The sequence below is a fragment of the Caenorhabditis elegans genome, chromosome II, assembly GCF_000002985.6.
Source record: "Caenorhabditis elegans chromosome II".
Lineage (NCBI taxonomy): Eukaryota > Metazoa > Nematoda > Chromadorea > Rhabditida > Rhabditidae > Caenorhabditis > Caenorhabditis elegans.
The window spans coordinates 2,312,924-2,332,129 of NC_003280.10; the positions used below are offsets into that span (position 1 = coordinate 2,312,924).

At 35.1% G+C, this 19,206-nt stretch overlaps 9 protein-coding genes and 1 pseudogene across 11 annotated transcripts; 7 read left to right on the forward strand and 3 right to left on the reverse strand.

The window, feature by feature from the left end:
- Positions 1-143: 143 nt before the first annotated feature.
- Positions 144-727, forward strand: B0281.1 (uncharacterized protein; the record flags this gene model as incomplete). Its single annotated transcript, NM_001377716.1, has 3 exons — positions 144-478; positions 528-586; positions 657-727. 3 exons carry the CDS (start codon positions 144-146, stop codon positions 725-727), a joined length of 465 nt encoding a protein of 154 aa, NP_001364680.1.
- Positions 728-1,314: 587 nt separating this feature from the next.
- Positions 1,315-2,699, forward strand: ZK1240.4 (annotated as a pseudogene). Its single transcript has 6 exons — positions 1,315-1,390; positions 1,577-1,614; positions 1,659-1,727; positions 1,786-1,971; positions 2,265-2,520; positions 2,578-2,699. Coding segments are annotated over exons 1-6 (747 nt in total).
- A 540-nt stretch (positions 2,700-3,239) lies between these two features.
- Positions 3,240-5,010, reverse strand: ZK1240.5 (RING-type domain-containing protein). Its single transcript, NM_061836.3, has 7 exons — positions 4,879-5,010; positions 4,665-4,834; positions 4,548-4,616; positions 3,862-4,049; positions 3,762-3,807; positions 3,458-3,707; positions 3,240-3,407 (listed from the first exon to the last, which is right to left on the reverse strand). The coding sequence occupies exons 1-7, from the start codon at positions 4,952-4,954 to the stop codon at positions 3,337-3,339; spliced, it is 870 nt and encodes a 289-aa protein (NP_494237.2). The 5' UTR covers positions 4,955-5,010; the 3' UTR covers positions 3,240-3,336.
- Positions 5,011-5,265: 255 nt separating this feature from the next.
- Positions 5,266-7,211, forward strand: ZK1240.9 (RING-type domain-containing protein). Its single transcript, NM_061837.5, has 5 exons — positions 5,266-5,373; positions 5,725-5,942; positions 6,020-6,207; positions 6,254-6,308; positions 6,708-7,211. The coding sequence occupies exons 1-5, from the start codon at positions 5,298-5,300 to the stop codon at positions 6,819-6,821; spliced, it is 651 nt and encodes a 216-aa protein (NP_494238.2). The 5' UTR covers positions 5,266-5,297; the 3' UTR covers positions 6,822-7,211.
- A 199-nt stretch (positions 7,212-7,410) lies between these two features.
- Positions 7,411-9,028, forward strand: ZK1240.3 (RING-type domain-containing protein; the record flags this gene model as incomplete). Of its 2 annotated transcripts, NM_001377717.1 has the most annotated exons (6): positions 7,411-7,585; positions 7,648-7,896; positions 8,019-8,202; positions 8,249-8,294; positions 8,341-8,596; positions 8,644-9,028. In NM_001377717.1, the coding sequence occupies 6 exons, from the start codon at positions 7,510-7,512 to the stop codon at positions 8,745-8,747; spliced, it is 915 nt and encodes a 304-aa protein (NP_001364681.1). The 2 variants fall into 2 exon arrangements, with proteins under 2 accessions (NP_001364681.1, NP_001300609.1); NM_001313680.3 differs by lacking the exons at positions 7,411-7,585; positions 7,648-7,896 and having other exon boundaries at positions 8,045-8,202; positions 8,644-8,747.
- Positions 9,029-9,490: 462 nt separating this feature from the next.
- On the reverse strand, positions 9,491-9,984 carry ZK1240.6 (RING-type domain-containing protein; the record flags this gene model as incomplete). Its single annotated transcript, NM_061839.3, has 3 exons — positions 9,491-9,577; positions 9,634-9,857; positions 9,909-9,984. 3 exons carry the CDS (start codon positions 9,982-9,984, stop codon positions 9,491-9,493), a joined length of 387 nt encoding a protein of 128 aa, NP_494240.1.
- A 468-nt stretch (positions 9,985-10,452) lies between these two features.
- ZK1240.2 (RING-type domain-containing protein) lies at positions 10,453-12,292 on the forward strand. The gene is made up of 6 exons (NM_061840.8): positions 10,453-10,564; positions 10,613-10,779; positions 10,832-10,900; positions 11,369-11,945; positions 12,005-12,070; positions 12,129-12,292. The coding sequence occupies exons 1-6, from the start codon at positions 10,489-10,491 to the stop codon at positions 12,194-12,196; spliced, it is 1,023 nt and encodes a 340-aa protein (NP_494241.2). The 5' UTR covers positions 10,453-10,488; the 3' UTR covers positions 12,197-12,292.
- Positions 12,293-12,332: 40 nt separating this feature from the next.
- On the forward strand, positions 12,333-13,361 carry ZK1240.11 (uncharacterized protein; the record flags this gene model as incomplete). Its single annotated transcript, NM_001383797.2, has 4 exons — positions 12,333-12,533; positions 12,578-12,730; positions 12,967-13,087; positions 13,256-13,361. 3 exons carry the CDS (start codon positions 12,333-12,335, stop codon positions 13,000-13,002), a joined length of 390 nt encoding a protein of 129 aa, NP_001370317.1. The 3' UTR covers positions 13,003-13,087; positions 13,256-13,361.
- Positions 13,362-14,054: 693 nt separating this feature from the next.
- On the reverse strand, positions 14,055-16,140 carry ZK1240.8 (RING-type domain-containing protein). The gene is made up of 6 exons (NM_061841.3): positions 16,054-16,140; positions 15,778-16,007; positions 14,605-14,792; positions 14,515-14,557; positions 14,208-14,463; positions 14,055-14,157 (listed from the first exon to the last, which is right to left on the reverse strand). Exons 1-6 carry the CDS (start codon positions 16,127-16,129, stop codon positions 14,072-14,074), a joined length of 879 nt encoding a protein of 292 aa, NP_494242.1. The 5' UTR covers positions 16,130-16,140; the 3' UTR covers positions 14,055-14,071.
- A 328-nt stretch (positions 16,141-16,468) lies between these two features.
- On the forward strand, positions 16,469-18,937 carry ZK1240.1 (RING-type domain-containing protein). The gene is made up of 8 exons (NM_061842.6): positions 16,469-16,686; positions 16,754-16,923; positions 16,967-17,035; positions 17,972-18,159; positions 18,209-18,263; positions 18,318-18,627; positions 18,679-18,719; positions 18,771-18,937. Exons 1-8 carry the CDS (start codon positions 16,608-16,610, stop codon positions 18,789-18,791), a joined length of 933 nt encoding a protein of 310 aa, NP_494243.2. The 5' UTR covers positions 16,469-16,607; the 3' UTR covers positions 18,792-18,937.
- The last annotated feature ends 269 nt before the right edge of the window (positions 18,938-19,206 follow it).

Sequence of the window (19,206 nt, forward strand, 5' to 3'; positions counted from 1 at the left end):
AATTCTTAGATAAAATTGTCATATTTGTGAGGAATTCCTAATCATAATTAATTTTTTTGACACGTTTTTTTTCCTGGAGCTACCTTCCAATAAAAACTCTGAGGACAAGATGACGATTCTAAAAAATTACAAAAATTTAAATTATGTATACTTCTATTAAGTGTTCAACAATTTACCCAAATAAAATTAATATTCCTTATATTGCTCACTCTTCGCCATTCCAAATTGACAGTTCTCAATTCCAAGACATAGGAAGCTTGTGCCTTATAAAAAAATTCATAAATGCGAGCCCATGCTTTCTTGTGCCAATTGCGTTTCATATGTCGCTTTGTCCGAAGCGTGAAATATCCAATTATTTAAGTGCCAACGAAAATGTTGTAAATAAACCCAATGAGTTGGGAAGAAAACTCGACTCTGAGCTGGAAAAACTAAAAACATCGCTGCTCAAAACCAAAAAGCTCCAGGAGAAACTTGAGAGGTGAGTTTAAAAAAATATGTTTGCTAAACTGATAAAATAATATCTACAGAGCCGAATTTTCTTTCTACAAAGATGGTCCAACGTATGAGCGGAGACTTGTTTTTTTGGGCATTTGAATATTGAAGGTCAGTGCTTATTAACTGTGCTTATTTTCTGTAATTTTGTAAACTACTTTCAGTGTTTCGGCCAGCTGACACAAAGGAAATGGATGTCAAACTGCCTAATTTTAAATTTGAAGATGGAAGTTAAATTAGCTTTAATCTTCTCAATCTGTCTTGTACTTCCGTTGGCTCGCGACAAAATGGGCACACAACTCTGCCATTCTTCAGCAACTTTTTGATACATCCTTCACATAATGTATGGGAACATTATTAACTAGTTGTATTAAAAGAGACTACGTTAAAAATACTTACTCAAATTTCTTGGATTATGATCTCCATCTTCACTTGAGAAATCATCATCGCAGATTTCGCATTTCGGCGTTGGCATTTTTAGTTTTCACTTGAAGAAGTAGAAATGATAAACAATCAGCACAGAAAATCTATTAAAAAGGTACTTTCTTCCTAAGTTTTAGATATAAACTCCATATGAATTCATTCGAATGAGGAATTCTTATTCCTATATTGCGACACTTTTCCAATTGCAACCTATAAATAAAAACTCTGAGGACGAGGTGAGAATTCTACAATTCCGTTAACGCCGGAAAAATTGATTAGGAATAGGAACTCCTCACACATATGACATTTATGTATAAGAGTTAGGAAGAAAGTACCTTTTTAATAATTTTTCAGTGCTGATTGCTTACCATTTTACACTATTTCAATTCTAAACTCAGAATGCCAATGCCAAAATGCAAAATCTGTGATGATGATTTCTCAAGTGAAAATGGAGACCATAATCCTAGGAATTTGAGTAAGTTTTTTTTAAAACATAGTATCTTTTGATATAACTTGTTAAGAATGTTCCCATGCATTATGTGAAGGATGTATCAAAAAGTTTCTAAATAATCGCCAAATTATGTGCCATTTTGCCGAGAAACAACTGAGGTCTCTGAAAATAACATTAAAAGTTTGCATAAAAACTTTTCATTGATTCAAGTCATTCAACTTATGACAAAAACTACGAAGGTTGAAGAAGTAAGTAAAAAATACCACTCGTGCCTATGCGGTCGTCTTTCCAGAAAAGTTCGGACAACTTCCCACCGAAATGTGAAGAACATCCGTATAATCTTGCCGAGTTTGTTTGCATTGTGAGTCTTAGATTTTTTCACAAAAAATTATCCTGCTTCTTCATCTACATAACTTCAGGAAAGCGGCTGCTCTTCAGAAAACAAGCTCATGTGTCGAACTTGTGAGGAATTTGGAGCTCATAAGGATTATACAAAAGAATTGCTGATATCAAGAGCTGCTGAACTTCGGAGAACATTAGGATGTAGGCTCACGCAAATAAAATTAAACATTCAAAGCTACACAGAGATGACAAACAAAATATATGTATCACGTTTAATGAATCTCCAAAAACCTTAACATTGCAGAGCTGTAGTAAATAATGAGAAGTTATTAAATGCAAAGTTGAAAAAGGTGAGGTTTCAAATTTCTACAAATAACTTTGGCACTCATCAAAACGAACATATATTTAAAGTTACACTTCAGCAGTGGTTTTGAAATATTTTATTTTGATCCATGATTTCCAGTAAAAATCGATTAAAAGTTTGTAAAACTGTGTTCATATTTTTCAGATTCACTTTTAACCTCTCAACGGTACATGCAAAAATATTCAATTTCAGATCAAAAATAATTTTGATAAAATTCGCCAGTCAGTTGATGAAAAAGAAAAGAAAATAATCGATGATACAACGGCAGAAGCAACAAGAATACGGCAACTTAATGAAGAAAATATAACATATTTAACTGATTTGAAAGCGAGACTTGTTGAAAGTACAGAGACAATTGAGAAGCGTAAAAATATGAATGATATTAATCTATATACCACCGCAATTGAGCTACCTGGAAGATGGTCTCACTGGAACATTAATATTGCAAGTCGGTGTTTCTTTATTGTGAACATGCTTGTTTATTAACTTTGTCAACCATTTTCAGGATATCGACCAGCTGACACAAAGGGAATGAATGTGAAACTTCCTAACTTCAAATTTCAAGATGAAAATCGAACGTATTTCACTTTGTCTGATTTAACACTGAAAAAATATTTATTTGAATAATATTATTTATTTTTTATCCACTTGTTAAAACATGACACTAGTTGCTAGGGCTGTTATGAGGGGCGAAAAGGGGCGCTTTTTTTTAATCCACAAAAATTGTGCACAAAAGTTCTAAATTATTAGAAAAACCGAGTAGAGTTTGAAGAAGTTCAGTACTAAATTTAAAAATGTTTGATAAAGTTAAGCATTTCTGAATAACTACATATAGCCAGCGATTTTTAAAAATTGCACCACAAAGGGTTTAACTAAGTTCGTTCAGATAGGTAGCCAACAATACATTTGTCCGTGCTTGTTGCAGACAGATGTATCCATTTTCAGCCTTTCATTTTCAGATGGAAGGTGGAGATGTCTTCAAAGAAAAAGCGAAAAATGTGAACAGCTCTTACAGATTACAACTCACTACTCAAACCTCAACCTACGACTTTATGAAGAAAATACGAAGATGTTGGCCAAGTTGAAAACTACAGCGTAGAAAAAACGATATCATCCACGTGTGGGCGCTGATATTTTGAAGCGCACAAAAACCGAATGTGCACATAGAAAGTCAGGATTTATAATAAAAATTTTGGAACGTTTTCACAAATCGACGATAACAAATTATTTTATACACATGCACATTTTCGAACGCGTGATATTATTAATTTCCATCTTCAAATTTAATAGTTGGTAGTTTGACATCCATTCCCACTGTGTCCGTTGGTGGATGCTCTGAAATTCTTTGAATAAGTAAATTAATAGCCCTCAAAAAACACACTGACTCTTAGTTGATGACCAACAAAACCAAGTATCCTCTCCAATTCCCGCGGTATATAAATCGAAATCGTTCATATCGATGCGTTTCTCAGTTTCTTCAGAATTTCCAGAAAGCTGTTGTTGCCAGAGAAGCAGGTTAGCTTTCGTCGTATTATCCATCTCCCGTATTTTGGTGGCACGTGCCGTTAGTTCATCGGTTAGTTGCTTTTCTTTTTCACCAGTTGACTGACGAATTCGATCGAAATGATCTTTGATCTGCAGTATGGAAGTTTGCACTAATGTCATTGAAATTTAAACTAGAGCTCTCACCTCTTTCAATTTCATATTTAGAAGTTGCTCATTAATCTTCTCGGCTCTGGTAAATCGAGATCATAATTTTAAAAAAAGCTGTTTAAAGTTCGAAACATACCCTTCTATCACACTTGTTTCCGATTTGTACTTTAGAATGTTGGATTGAATATGCATAACACGGCGTTTAAGGATTCTTCTAAGTTCGGCGGCTCTTGATGTTAACAGTTCTTTTGTATGACCTTTATGATTTCCAGTATGCTCACAAATTCGACATATCAGTTTATTTTTTAAAGGGCAATAGTCTTCCTGAATTGTTATGAAGAAGCCAGTTGAGATTTTATACTATGTACATTTAAAGGTGGAGTAGCGCCAGTGGGGAAATTGTTAAAAACTACTCCTATGGTCCCAAAATGACCAAATATCGTGTCAAAACTTAAAAAAAAAACTTTTGAAACTTTTTATTTACTGTCAAAAAGTGGCAATTACTTAGTTTTTGCCACTCATAATTTTGGAAGTCGATCAAAAAAAAATTTTTTTTCTACATTTTTTATGTTCTAATTTTGTTTGTATTAAAACATTTTTGGGGTCGAAACATGTGAAATTTGTTTAAATTTGCTCAACAGCTCAATTTTCAAAATTTTGACACTTTGCCAAAACTTTGACTGGAAATTATGAGAAATCTTAAATTTTTGGAGAGAGTTTTATTATGATATTCGGTTGTTTTGGATCATTAGAAGTGCATTTAGATAAAAGCCCCACTGGCGCTACTCCTCTACTCCACCTTTAAAATAAGATTAAACTCACAATACATACAAATTCAGCTAGATTCGACGGATGCTCTTTACATTTTGGCGGGCAATTTTCTGAACTTTTCTGGAAATTTTAAGAGGTACATTTTGCTTTTTACAATGCTTTAATTACTTCCACATCCGTAGTTTTTGTTTGAATCATTTGAATCAATGAAAAGTTCTTATGCAAACTTTTAATGGTATTTCCAGGTATCTCAGTTGGTTCGCGGCAAAATGGGCATACAATTCTGCCGTTGTTCAGCAAATTTTTGGTACATCTTTCACACGATGTATGGGAACATTCTTAACAAGTGATATTAAAAGAGACTACGTTAGAAAATACTTACTCAAATTCCTAGGACTATGATCTCCAGCCTCACTTGAGAAGTCATCATCGCAGATTTCGCATTTTGGAATTGACATTTTTAGTTTTTGACTTAGTTAAAGAAGTGAAAATGGAGAGCAGTGAGCACTGCAAAACTATTTAAAATACATTTTCTTCCTCATTCTTATAGTTAGATATAAATGTCATATTTTTGAGAAATTCGTATTCCTAGTTATTTGTTCTGCATTTTTTTCCAGTTGCTACCTGTTAATAAAAACTACAGACGAGGTGATAATTTTACAATTAACAAAGAATTTAAATCATAATTATATTACGTGCTCAACGCTTGGAAAAATAGAAAACGCTATCACGCAGGTGGACGACCGGTTCATTTTGTTATCAGCAAGTTAATTGCCATTTTCGTCTATCGATTCACTCGAAATGTCATTTCTCCAGTGTGAAGTTTGCAATGAAGACTATTCAGATATAGATGAGGATCATATTCCAAAAGTCTTAAGTAAGTTGCTTTTTTTTTCGAAATTTGTCGAGCTCGGCAAACTAAGCAAATTTGGCAAATTTGCCGACCAAAAACGTACAATTTTTAATATTTTTGGGAGCACATATTGAAACAAAATCAATAGTTATGGTCAAAATATTTGTTGTTCAATTTATCGCGTGTGTGGCAAATTTCCAACCTTGCCGAACTCGGCAAACTCTGTGAACTTGGCAAATTTGCCGGACTTGGCAAACTCGGAAAATTTGGTAAATTTGCCGTGCTCAGCAAATTCGGCAATTCTACAAGTTACCGTACACTCTTTATCTAAATATATCTATAAATCCAGTGTAGTTTTCAATCAAAAAAGTTCAGAATGCGGCCACTCAGTTTGCCAAAACTGTGCCACCCAACTGATCACTGCTTTGCTGATTATTTGCCCATTCTGCCGGGAAACAACTGAAATCAGCGATGGTGATGACCAAAAACTGCAGAAAAACTTTGCTCTAGTGCAGGCTATTCAAGTCATGAAAGCTGATTCCCCACCGAAATGTGAAGAACATCCGTACAATCTTGCAGAGTTTGTATGCGTTGTGAGTCAATTTTTCAATTTTTAGTTGCAGTAGAAACGAATACCGGTCATAATTTAGAAAAAAAAAATATTTTGCAGAAGCCAAGATGCTCATCAAGTAATAAGCTGATGTGTAAAACATGTGAAGAGTTTGGAGTCCACCGGAACCATAAGAAAAGCCTGCTGCTCACAGAAGCCTCCAGTTTGAGGGAATCGCTTGGTTTCAGGATTGAGAAGAGAGAAACTCAGATTGAGAAACTTCAAGAGGACATTAACACTATTAATTTGTTAGTTTGGAAAGTTTACGACATGTTGCTAAAAATGTAATTTTAGGGCACAACTAGGCAATATGGAAGATGGAGATGAGTTCAAGGAAAAAGCGAAGAAGGTGAGCATTCATTCCATGCAGGCGTCTAAATGCTTGCCTTGCGTCTGCCTCGCCCGCGAGAAATTCGGTAAATCGGCAATTTGCCGGTTTGCCGGTTTGCCGGAAATTTTCATTTTCGGCAAATTGCCGATTTGCCGTTTGCGGGAGGAACATTCCTAGGATGCGTTTAATTTTGCCGATTGAAATTGAAATTCGGAAATTTACAAAAAATAAGTGCGAAACCACAATTTGCCAAAAATGTTCGGCAAATTTCCGTTTTTTCGGCAAATGGGCAGTTTGCCGATTTGCCAATTTGCAGGATATTTTAGAATCCGGCAATTCCGGCAAGTTGCCGATTTGCCCATTTGCCGGAGCAAATCGTTTGCCGTCCTAGACCATATCAATCTTTGCCTCTTACAGATTACATCACACTACGCAAACCTAAACCTACGGCTTTATGAAGAAAAGGCGCAGGCATTGGCCAAGTTGAAAACTATCGCTCAGAAAATCGAGAAGCCAACGAAAAAACACTGACAGCCTTGACGGAATCTCTGGATGAACTGAAAACGAGAAGCGAACTGGAAAAAAGTTTATTGGAGATGAGCAACGCCGAAATATTTGCGACTGATTCTTTCTTGGAGCCAGAGGACGAGGACGAACAAGGTTTCGAAGTGGATCCTAAAAAGTTAGAGAACACATCTTTGACATTTTCAAAGGCGGTGACTCCAGTCGTAACCTACAAGGAAGTGAAACATCTCGCCCAGAGTCGATTTTTTGAATTCCGAACATTTATAATATTTTTAGTTTTATACTTCTTTTATTCACTACTATGAAAGGTTAATTTTTTTACAATAGAGCAATATACTCTTAAGTACTCTTAAATAAACAAAATGTAAAACAAAACTGATTTTTCTTAGCGCAAACTTCAATTTATGCTCTGAAAAATGGGTAATTTTGCCTATAAAAGTATCTCTGACAGTTTAGAAATTACTTATAGTTTGAGAGGTCAGTTCTATACTGCCTCTCTGTTTCTATTTATCGAGATTGCTATCTTCAACGACAGTTGTGGTGGGGTGAGAGTGTACGAGGGAATAGAGACATTTTATGAGAATTAACATCATTCTATCGGTAGGCTGGGAGACGGGTGTGAGGGCAACCCATGTTCCCTGCTATCAACAAAATGTATTTTACTCATTCTTTTTTCTGCATCGATTGACTCAAAATGACGCTTCCCGAATGTGAAATTTGTTGCAAAGAATATTCAAATATCGATCAAAATCATTCTCCAAAAATTTTAAGTACGTTTAAATAAAAGTTCTACTTATTCTTAAAACTCTGGGTTTTTTAATTTTAATTTCAGAATGCGGCCACTCAATTTGTCAAATCTGCGCTGCCAAACTTATCACGAATTCATGTATTTATTGCCCTTTTTGCCGGGAAACAACTAAAATCCGAGATGGGAAAGTTGAGAATTTGAAGAAAAACTTCGGCTTGATGAAAGCAATTGAGATAATGAAAAATAGTACCACAAAGCAAGATACTCCAGGCTTTTCACCAACAAAATGCAGTGCTCATCCATATAATCTCGCGGAGTTCGTATGCATGGGAAGTGAAAACCATTTGCGTCTATTGATGTATTTTCTCTATTTGTCTGGCATTCAAGTCATACCTATAAATGCGCTAAAACGACGGTTAAAAAGATTTTATAGTAACTTTTAATTTTTAAGGTAGACACTTGCTCTGCAAAAGACAAGTTTATGTGCCGAACTTGTGAAGAGTTCGGAATTCATAAAGGTCATGCAAGAGGATTGTTGATTTCGGAATCTGCAAAACTTAGAGAAATTTTGGAATGCAGGTTTGAAAAAATGGAATTAAATAATCGAATATTTGAAGAACAATTGAAGGAAATTAGAAAGTAAGTTTGAATTCTATCATAATTCTAAAAAAACAATAAGTTACAGGGCTGGTATCACCAATATAACTTTGTTCAATCAGAAAGTGGGAAAAGTGAGATAGTCATTTTATGTAGCTTCAAAAACAATAGCTATTCCAGGTAAATCTACACTTTAAAAAACTGCATCGTTTGCTCTCTGATCAAGAAGAAGCGATAATTGAGAAATTAGAACTATCCTCATCGAAAACATATGAACTCAATTTGGAGAAAGAGAATAAATTACTACAATCGCAGGAGGAACTTGCCAAGAAAATGGAGCGAATGAAGACGCGTATCAATTTGAACGATACACAATTGTTCATCGCAGGTGTTGAAATGAGAGGACCGACATGGTACTATGAAAACGAGCTTCCGGGTTAGTTATTCCCTTGATATTGCATATCAAAATTGAAACTTTTAAAGACTGTCCGCCAGCTACAGACGATGTGGAAGTGAGACTGCCAACTATCAAAATAAAAGACTGCCTTCTGGAATTGACGAACGAAGATAGTTCCGGAGTAACTTAAACCCGGAGATAATTTTTTTAAAAATGTTTCCCCTTTTTGAATTTGTAGATGAATTGTTTTTGCTCTAGAAAAAATCAGCTGTTTGCTACATTTTTTTCCACTATTATGGTACTGTGTTTACGTGTCCTGACTTGTCCGATTTCTTAATTCTTTTTTTTCTCTCAAAAATTTCACGTTTCAATGCAAACGTAATAAATTATTACTAGCTATAAGTTCGGTACTTGTGTATTATTTTCCCTCATTTTAATATTATCCATTTTTAATAAAACGTGATGTCCATTTTCCTTCTTTAGGCTTTTTTTACTTAGATATCAATTTTCCGATGCGCTAGAGAGGTGAGTTCAATTCTCCCATAATTTTTATTTTTGTTTTTTTGTGCCAGTATATACCTGTTGAAATTGGAATTCAAGACAAAAACCCCTGTAGCGCGTCTGAAAATTGATATCTAGCTAGGTACAAAAACTTACCAATAATATTTTTAAACAATCTAGAATCCAAATCTATGAAAACATTTCCAAAATTCCATAATTTTTATTTTTGTTCTTTTTGTGCCTGTTTTTGAAATTGGAATTCAAGACAAAAACCCCTGTAGCGCGTCTGGAAATTGATACCTAGGTACGAAAACGTACCAATAATATTTTAAAAAAATCTAGAATCCAAATCTATCAAAACATTTCCAAAATTGACTTTTTTTTTGGGACGAAAAAATTCGCAAAAAATTTTCCCGTGGTGGAGAGTTGAACTCATCCCCTCATGACATGACCTGTATGAACTCCAAACTCTTCACAAGCCCGACACATCGACTTGTCGATTGAGGGACAGTCGGGCTCCTGAAAATTAATATTAGGTACCTGACCTTGCATATCAGGTTCTGAAGTTAACTTACAATACATACAAACTCCGCGAGATTATATTGATGCTCTTTGCATTTTAGTGGTAGATCCTGTTGAAACATCTCTATAGTCTGCATCAGACCAAAATTTTTCTGCAGATTCCGAACATCTCCATCTCGGACTTTTGTTATTGTTTCTTCAGGGCATGTTTTACACAAAATCAATGAATTCGACATTTGTTTGGCCGCACAGCTCTGACAAATTGAGTGACCACATGCTAAAATTTTAATAATTTTTGACAGAAGTTTTTATTTTTTTAAAGACTCACTTAAGACTCTTGGAACATGAGATTCATCTACATCTGAATAATTCTCATTGCAGACTTTACACTCAAAAAGTGCCATTGCACGAATAACTCGACTAACTTGGAAATTGGAGAGCAAGTAAAAGTTAGATAGCAAAATTAATTAGTCGTGTAAGTGTTTATATAACAAATTGATGAGTACGATAGAAATGATTATTTGAAAGACATTAGTATGACTCATAATATAGCCTAACTATATTCGACGCGGAAAATGGGAAAATGAGTTGCTTCTTCTTTTTCCGGAGTTTCTTTCGAAATTCGAGTTGCCTACTTTATGAGTGATTCACGACGGGTGTGATGACAAATTGTATAATATCATTATCAATCAGCTTATCACTTTGCCTTGCAATTAGTTTGAAAAGCAAAAAGTCCAGTAGGCTTCAGGCAGGCGTCGTCGTCACAAGCCGATGCAAAAAATTGAAATTTTCTTGTAAACATTGCACTTGATCACCAGTTCGTTATCAAGGCTTAATTCTTATCAACGAGTTTGCGGGAGTACACCTTTCTCACTCCAACTTTTCCCTCCATACTCTTCCATCCCAGAATGTCCTTTATTGATTGTGAAATTTGCGACGAAGAGTTCTCAACTCTCACTGACGTTAATATTCCGAGGATTTTGAGTAAGCTTTTGGCGTTTTTCAAACAAATTTATTTGACCAAAAATTCAGGATGTGGCCACACAACTTGTCATGGCTGTGCAGAAAAATTGCTCCGAAACTCCACGATTTTGTGTCCATTCTGTCGGGAAGCAACTAACGTCAGTGCGGTGAAGGATTTGCAGAAAAATTTCGCATTGCTGCAGGCAGTCGAGCATACGAAGACTAAAACTGAAGAAGTTTTTTCCTAGCAATAAATATATATATGTATGTATATGTACAAGTTTTCAGAAAGATTCTATAGACGCTCCGCCAAAATGCGCGTCTCACCAGTACAATCTTGCGGAATTCGTTTGCATTGTAAGTTTTTAACAGGGGTGGACGGCAAATCGGCAATTTGCCAAATTTGCCGGAAAATCGGCAAACCTGCATTTTTTCAAATTTGCCGGAAAAATGGCAACCACTGAAAGTTTCCGGAAAATCGGCAAACCGGCAATTTGCCAAATTTTCCAGGAAAAACGGTAATTACTGAGAGCTTCCGGAAAATCGCAAATGGACCAACCGTCAATTTGCCGGCTTGTCGAATTTTCCAAAACAAATTTGCCGAACGGCAATTGCGGCCCACCCCTGCAACATGTAGTGGTTTTGCTCTGCGCTTTGAGCTACTCTTTTTGTGGCAATTGCCAGACGACAAATCCACAGTCTGACTGCCTAAACTATGGCCAAAGTTCAATAAAGTTTCTGCCAAACTTTTGTGGTTAAACACCTTTTCTTGGCTCGATAAGCTAGCAGCCACCTTTTCCCAGAACCTAAAAAAAACTGTTCCAGGAGCCTACCTGTCGATCCAGTGATAAACTAATGTGCCGCACTTGTGAAGAATTCGGAGCTCACGCAGGACATAAAAAGGGCCTCTTGCAGTCAGAAGCGGCAAAGCTAAGGCAATTTTTAAGCGGAAAGCTCTCGAGATCCGAAGAGCTGGCTAGTCAAATTGAGACGAATATTGAGAAGATCGGCAGAGCTCAACTAACAAATATCGATGATGGGGAGGTATTTCAAGAGAAAAAAGATTCTATAGTATCCTACTACACTACATTACGAATGACCTTGGATGCTTTGGAAAACGAAGCACTCGAGAAGCTTCAGAACATTGCTGAAGCCAATTTTTCCAGAAATGAGATCCTTGTCGCAGAATTGTCTGAATCCCTTGAAAAACAAAAATCGAAAAGTGCCGAGTTAAAATTGTTCATGGAAATGAGCAACGCCGACTTGCTAGCTGTGAATTCTGTAATGGATGCGAGCAACGAGACCGAGATCTGGAATGATGTGAGCCCTGGAATTACGAATGTTGAGCCGGAAGTGTTTGATGCAACGCTAGCTTTTCCAGAAATCGACAGACTCGCCATACGTAGGTTTTTATTTTAAAAAAATTAAAAATTATGGGGCCGTATGTTTCGAACTTTTCAGAAGTCTCCAAAGTTTCTAGGATGAACAGTTTGCCGTGGGAATTTGAAGAGGCTTCTGTAGGAGATGGTAAGCGTTTCGGAGGACATATTTCCGGTAACTTCGAAAAAATTTCAAACAAATTCAGAAAACCTTCTAGCTGCTCTGATTAATATCAATGACAGTTTAACAACAACACATCTCACCAGTGAATAGCCTACAAATTTTTGATCGGAACTGTTTGTAAATAAATTGATTTCTGATAATTTGACCAGCATATGACTTCATTTTAGTACGTGTCAATTACCATTTAAGAGTTCAGTGTAATTATCATATATGCACATGCAAATTTATGCTAATTTCCGGCCACTGTGGAATAATAATCACTAGCTATAAAAGCGCTAGAGCATATCACAGAGGAGCAATAATTTCGGATTCCGAAATGTATCGAATCTTTTTGATTTTTTCCTGTTTGGTTGGCCACCTGGAAGCCAACTGTATCGCCAAGGCACCAATGAAGGAGACAATAATTTCTGAGAGATCAATGCCTCTAGTGAGTTAACGTTTGTAGATTATTACCCATAACCCAAGTTTCAGGCTGTCAAGTGTTCCAAAGAATGTTTGAACCCGCCTGTCGAAAAACCGGAAGACTCCAGAGTAACGGGCTACATTCAGAAAAATTTTATCTATACTGAAGGTTGCTCGATTGGATGTAAGCGAGGTCCAGGATGCGGAGCGCTTACGTTCCAGGTGAGCTTTTGCCTAGTTTTAGGAACAATTTGGTGTCAAAGGGTCCTATTTCGGCTTGATCTACGTAGATCTACAAAAAATGCGGGAGACGATACGCACAGTTTTCAACTTATTTCGCATGGTTAAGAACGTGTTGACGTCACATTTTTTTGGGCGAAAAAATCCCGCATTTTTTGTAGATCAAACCGTAATGGGACAGCCTGACACCACGTTAGAAAAATCAACCCAATTTTCAGGAAAAAAACTCGCCTCTGGTGAAACTGTACCAATAGGCCCACCACAACTTCCCGTACCATTGTTCACTCAAAATTTCAAATGTGAAGACACCGGATTTTGGTCAACAGGAGGTGGAAAAGTGTGAGTTTTTTATCCTGTTCTCAACAAAACAGGCTTAGCATACAAAGTCCCACTGCGGACTGATATGGTCTGGTCTTAAAAATACAAGTTTTTCACCGAGTTACCTCTATCGTGAAGGCACGATGGATTTGCTATAGATCTTTATAATTTTGAAACATTTTTTTTCAGCCAAAACATTACACAATTCATATGCAGCTATGAACCAACTGGATGTTAAATATTTGCGAATAATTCATTTGTTTATTTGAAGATAATAAACCGATCTAAACTTAAAGGTGGACTACACCATGTGGGGAAACTGTTTTAAAATATGCCTATGGTACCACAATGACCGAATATCATGATAAAAAAATTCAAAAAAATTTCCCTGATTTTATATGATTTTTTGAAAATTGAAAAAATCTCAGTTTTCCCCTAATTCCTATTTGAATTTCCGCCAATTGGACTCGTTCGGCGGAGCGAAAATAAAAGAAATATACAAGAAAAATGCAAATAGTTCATGAAAAAATCACTGAAATTGTGTAAAACTGTAAAATATACTAATTTCAGGCTCGTCGTCGTCGTATCACATAATTTCAGAGTTTTACACAATTTCAGTGATTTTTTCATGAACTATTTGCATTTTTCTTGTATATTTCGTTCAATTTCCGATTAAAAAACCCCAAAAATGAAGAAAATAAGTGAAATAATGAAAATAAATAAAAATAATTAATGAAAATAATGCAATCGCGCTCCAACGAACGAGTTCAATTGGCGGAAATTCAAATAGGAATTAGGGGAAAACTGAGATTTTTTCAATTTTCAAAAAATCATATAAAATCAGGGAAATTTTTTTGAATTTTTTTATCATGATATTCGGTCATTATGGTACCGTAGGCGTGTTTTAAAGCAATTTCCCCACTGGGTGTAGTCCACCTTTAAGGAATATTGAATTTTTTAATTAAAGTAATTTAGAAGATTCCTAAAAAACCAGATAACAATATTTTATTCAAACTTTTGTTGTTTTTTCACCACAAATTTGAAAGCTGGTAGTTTAACATCCATAGTCTTTGTGTCAGCCGGGGAGAATTCTGAATTTTTTTAAAATTACTATTGATCTTAATATTGAAAAAAAACCGACTCTGAGTAATAGGGCTATGGTACCAAGTCAGTCCTCCTAGATCAATGTCGGCTTGGAGTAACTGATAATCACTAATTTTTGAGAACTTCGTTGTTTGCTCAATTTTCTCAAGAAGACAATCCTGCAAACGTTTCATATTGGATTCAGTTTCCTTATTGCACTTGTATATTTCTGTCGTATTAAAAGTTAATTTATCTGTAATCCTCTTTTCCCTTTCATCAACCAATTGACGGATTCTACTGAAATGATATTTTATCTGCAATTGCCCATATTATTATAAAAATAACTTCGAAAATTGAAAGCCTACCTCCGAAAGCTTTTCAATAAAAAGTTGTCTATTTGACATAGCTCTGAAAAATTGAAAATTTGCAAAATATCTTCTAATCTCTCAACCTACTCTCTAAATTCTTCTAGCTGCACTGTGAATGATTCAGCATTCAATTTCATCTGTTTCAGCCTGCATTCCAGTACATCTCTAATTTTTCCAGCTTCTACACTCATCAAAACTTTTGTATGACCTGTATGAACTCCAAACTCCTCGCAAGTCCTACACATTAGTTTGTCGATTGAGGGACAGTCGTGCTCCTGGAAATTAAGAATTTATTACTGATTTTCACGCAACTCTTTCCAATTTTTCAAATAATCTAAAGCATTTTGAACACAAAATTTTTGAAGTTAAATATGGAGTAGCGCCAGTGGGAAAATTGTTAAAAACCACTTCTCTGGTTCCAAAATTCACAAATATCATAGTTTAAATTTTTTTTAACTTCTAAATTTTTGAAAATTGGAAAACTCTCAGTTTTGCCACGTTTTGCCAAGAAAAAACATTTTAAAAAATTTTTGAAATTTTTCCATAGGAGTCTTTTCTAACATTTTCCCACTAGCGCTAACTTTTGCTCGTCTCAGTTTCTTTTGAAAAAATTCGAAATTTTCATATTCTACCATGTTTTCCTTATTAAAAAGAACATTCAACTATGTGTTTTCAGTTGAAAACAGTAGTGTTTTTTTAAAATTTGCTAGAAGATTCTAGAACATTCCAGAATTTTCTATAATTTTTTCAGAAGGTTCGAGAACATTCCAGAATTTTTTTTGAATTTTTTAGAAGGATCTAGAACATTACAGAGATTTTTTTCTAGAAGTTTCCACGTTTTTTTTAAAATTTTCTTAGATGTTCTAGAACATTCGGGAATTTTTTTTTAATTGCTAGAAGTTTCTAAAACATTCCAGAATTTTCCCAAATTTTCAAGAAGGTTCTAGAACATTCCAGAATTTTTTTGAATTTTCTAGAATGTTCTAAAACATTCCAAAATTTTCTCAAACCTTCCAGAAGGTTCTAGATCATTTCAGAATTTTCTTGAATTTTCCAGAATATTCTAAAACATTTCAGAATTTTCGAAATTTTCATATCCTACCATGTTTTCCTTATCAAAAAGAACATTCAACTATGTGTTTTCAGTTGAAAACAGTAGTGTTACAGATATTAAACTTTAAGAAATACCCAAAAAAAAACCATAAATTTCACTTTCAAAAAATTTATATGAAACTTTCGTTGCTTATCAGCTTAACCTACACTGCACAAAAACTCCGCAATATTATATCGATGCTCTTTGCACTTTGGCGGTGAGTTACTCGAACTAGCTTCCATCATCTCCATAGCCTGCATCAGACCAAAATTTTTCTGCAGGCTCTCCACATTTCCATTTTGGACCTCTGTTGTTTCAGAGCACTTTTTTGGGCACAAAATCACAGAATTCGAGATTAGTTTGACTGCACAGTTCTGACAAATCGAGTGACCACATTCTAAACTTTCGAAAATATTTTACAGAAGTTACAAAAAAAAACTCACTTAAAACTCGCGGAGCACGACTTTCATCTAAATTCGAATAATCTTCATTGCAAACTTCACACTCAAAAATTGCCATTTCATGTCACTAAAGGAGCATTAGATAACAAAATAGATTAGTAAGAGTATTTATATAATTCCTTGTGAAGCACGAAAAAAGTGAGTATTTTCAAGAATTTCGTATGATTCATAATTCATTAAAAAATACGAGTTGTATCCTTTTTGAGTCATAAGCATAAAATAGATAACACATTCAAACTCAATTACAAACTCAATTACATTTCAAACTCAATTATAAGTTGCAAAACCGATACCTACTACACAACTTGAAATGTCATTTGCCAAAGGTACCTATATGTAGACAGGCAGGCGCCTACTCGCCTATGCCTACTTCCTAGGCAAAACCATGCCCACCTACTACAATCAGTTTTTGCGTAACTCTCACGAGCCCGTAAAAATCGTTATCAACTGGAAATTTGTGTCAACAAGGAGTCAGCCACCCGGTCGTTTCTCTAGTTTTTTCCCCGATTCTTCTCGAAATTCTCCAGTCTCCAGAAATGTCAAAAGTTATCGAATGTGAAATTTGCAATCTGGAGTTCTCAAGTGTCAATGAAGATCAGGTTCCAAGAATTTTGAGTGAGTATATTTTTTTCTGTCAAATACGAATACGAAGCTTGAATCTAAAAATAGGTAAATGATTCAGAATGTGGCCACTCGGTTTGTCAGTGCTGTGCGACAAAACTACTAAAAAACTCGGCGATTTCTTGTCCATTCTGCCGGGAAACAACAAGTGTCAGTGCGGTAAAGGATCTGCAAAAGAATTTTGCACTGCTGCAAATAATTGAACACACGAAAACTGAACGTGTAGAAGAGGTACGATATACTAGATAATTTAATTAATGAGAAAGTTTTTCAGGAAGATGAAGCAGATGTACCGCCAAAATGCGCGACCCATAAATATAATATGGCGGAGTTCGTTTGTCTTGTGAGTTTTTATCTGGAAAATTTGAAAAAAATTCTGGAATGTTTTAGAAACTTCTAGCAATTAAAAAAAATTCCCGAATGGTCTAGAACTTTCTGGAAAATTCAAGAAAATTCTGGAATGTACTAGAACTGTCTGGATAATTCGGGAAAATTCTGAAATGTTTTAGAATATTCTGGAAAATTCAAAAAAACTCTGAAATGATCTAGAACCTTCTGGAAGGTTTGAAAAAATTCTGGAATGTTTTAGAACATTCTAGAAAATTTGGGAAAATTCTGGAATGTTTTAGAAACTTCTAGCAATTAAAAAAATTCCCGAATGTTTTAGAAACTTCTAGCAATTAAAAAAAAATTCCCGAATGTTCTAGAACATCTAAGAAAATTCAAAAAAAAACCTGGAAACTTCTAGAAAAAAATCTCCGGAATGTTCTAGATCCTTCTTAAAAATTCCAAAAAAATTCTGGAATGTTCTCGAACCTTCTGAAAAAATTATAAAAAATTCTGGAATGTTCTAGAACCTTCTAGCAAATTTCAAAAAATTCTAGAATGGTCTAGAACCTTCTGTAAATTTTGAGAAAATTCTGGAATGTTTTAGAAACTTCTAGCAATTAAAAAAAATTCCCGAATGGTCTAGAACCTTCTGGAAAATACAAGAAAATTCTGGAATATTCTAGAACCTTCTGGAAAATTCGAGAAAATTCTGGAATGTTCTAGAACCTTCTGGAAAATTTTAGAAAATTCTGGAATGTTCTAGAACCTTCTGGAAAATTCGAGAAAATTCTGTAATGCTCTAGATCATTCTGGAAAATTTTAGAAAATTTTGGAATGTTCTAGAACCTTCTAGCAATTTTCAAAAAAACTCTAGAATGATCTAGAACCTTCTGGGAAATTTAAGAAAAATTCTGGAATCTTCGAGAACCTTCCTTAATTCTCCTTCCAGGACCCCAACTGCTCCTCCGACGAAAAGCTAATGTGCCGAACTTGCGAGGAGTTTGGAGTTCACGCCGGACACTCGAAGGGCCTCCTACAGACGGAAGCTTTGAAATTGAGAACGTTGCTCAAAGATAAGCTTTTAAAGTCCGAAGATCAGATTGTTCAAATTGACAAGAACATTGAAGAGGTTGACAGGTTAGTTTAAAAAGCGGTAGATCACAATTTTAGCTCGCTGAAATTTCAGCGCCCAGCAAACAAATCAAGTAGATGGGAAGGTGTTTCAAGATAAAAAAGATTTGGTTAGTGATTTTTTTTTGAAACGGGGACGAAATACAATTCCAGAACATTTTCAGATATCCGTCTACTATACCTCAATACGAGAGACCTTAGATGCCCAGGAAGCCCTTGCAAATCAAAAACTACGCGAAATTGCAGAATCCAATTCAGCTAGCAATAAATTACTACTAGAAGAATTGTCGGAATCCCTGGAAACCCAGAAATTGAAAAACGAGAAATTAAAGTCGTTTCTGGGAATGAGCAACGCGGATTTGTTAGCTCTAAATTCAGAAATTCAGCTCTGGGATGACTCGGAAAATACAGAAGTTGAGCCTATTCAGTTTGATGTAGCATTAAATTTTCCAGAAGTGAACAGGTTAGCTGTGGGTAAGTGGATTTGGAAGGAAGTTGGTAGATCAATGTCAGGAAGTTTTGTAGATGTGGCAAATGCTTCAATGTCAAGCTCTCTGGAGCCAGATGTAGGTTTTAATGATAATTTAGCATTTGTATTATAGGTACATGAATTTCAGAATATAACCCTGTGGCTTTGAATGTTCCAAACAAGGCAGTTTTTTGGTTTTAAAGTTTTCAATCATTTTTTACTTTGTACAAATACCGATAAACAACCGAAAATTCAACTCTCCAATCCTGATTTTTTTGGCCCTTTTCGGGCAATATAAATTTTTGAAATGTCTAATTTTTTGGTATTTTATTTTTCTGAGTTCTCATATTTTCTAGGATTTATTTTTTATCTCTTTTTTCTCCGCCTAGCCTACATTTAAGCTTAAGTCTAAGCCTAAGCTTCATCCTAAGCCAAAGGCTAAGCCTAAATCAAAGCCTAAGCATAAGCCTAAGCCTAAGTCTCGAAAACTTGAAAATCGGAAAACAAAAATTTACGTTTTTTCGATTTTCCGGAAAATCCAAAAATCGAAAAAAAAAATGATCTAAAAATTAATCATAAAATAC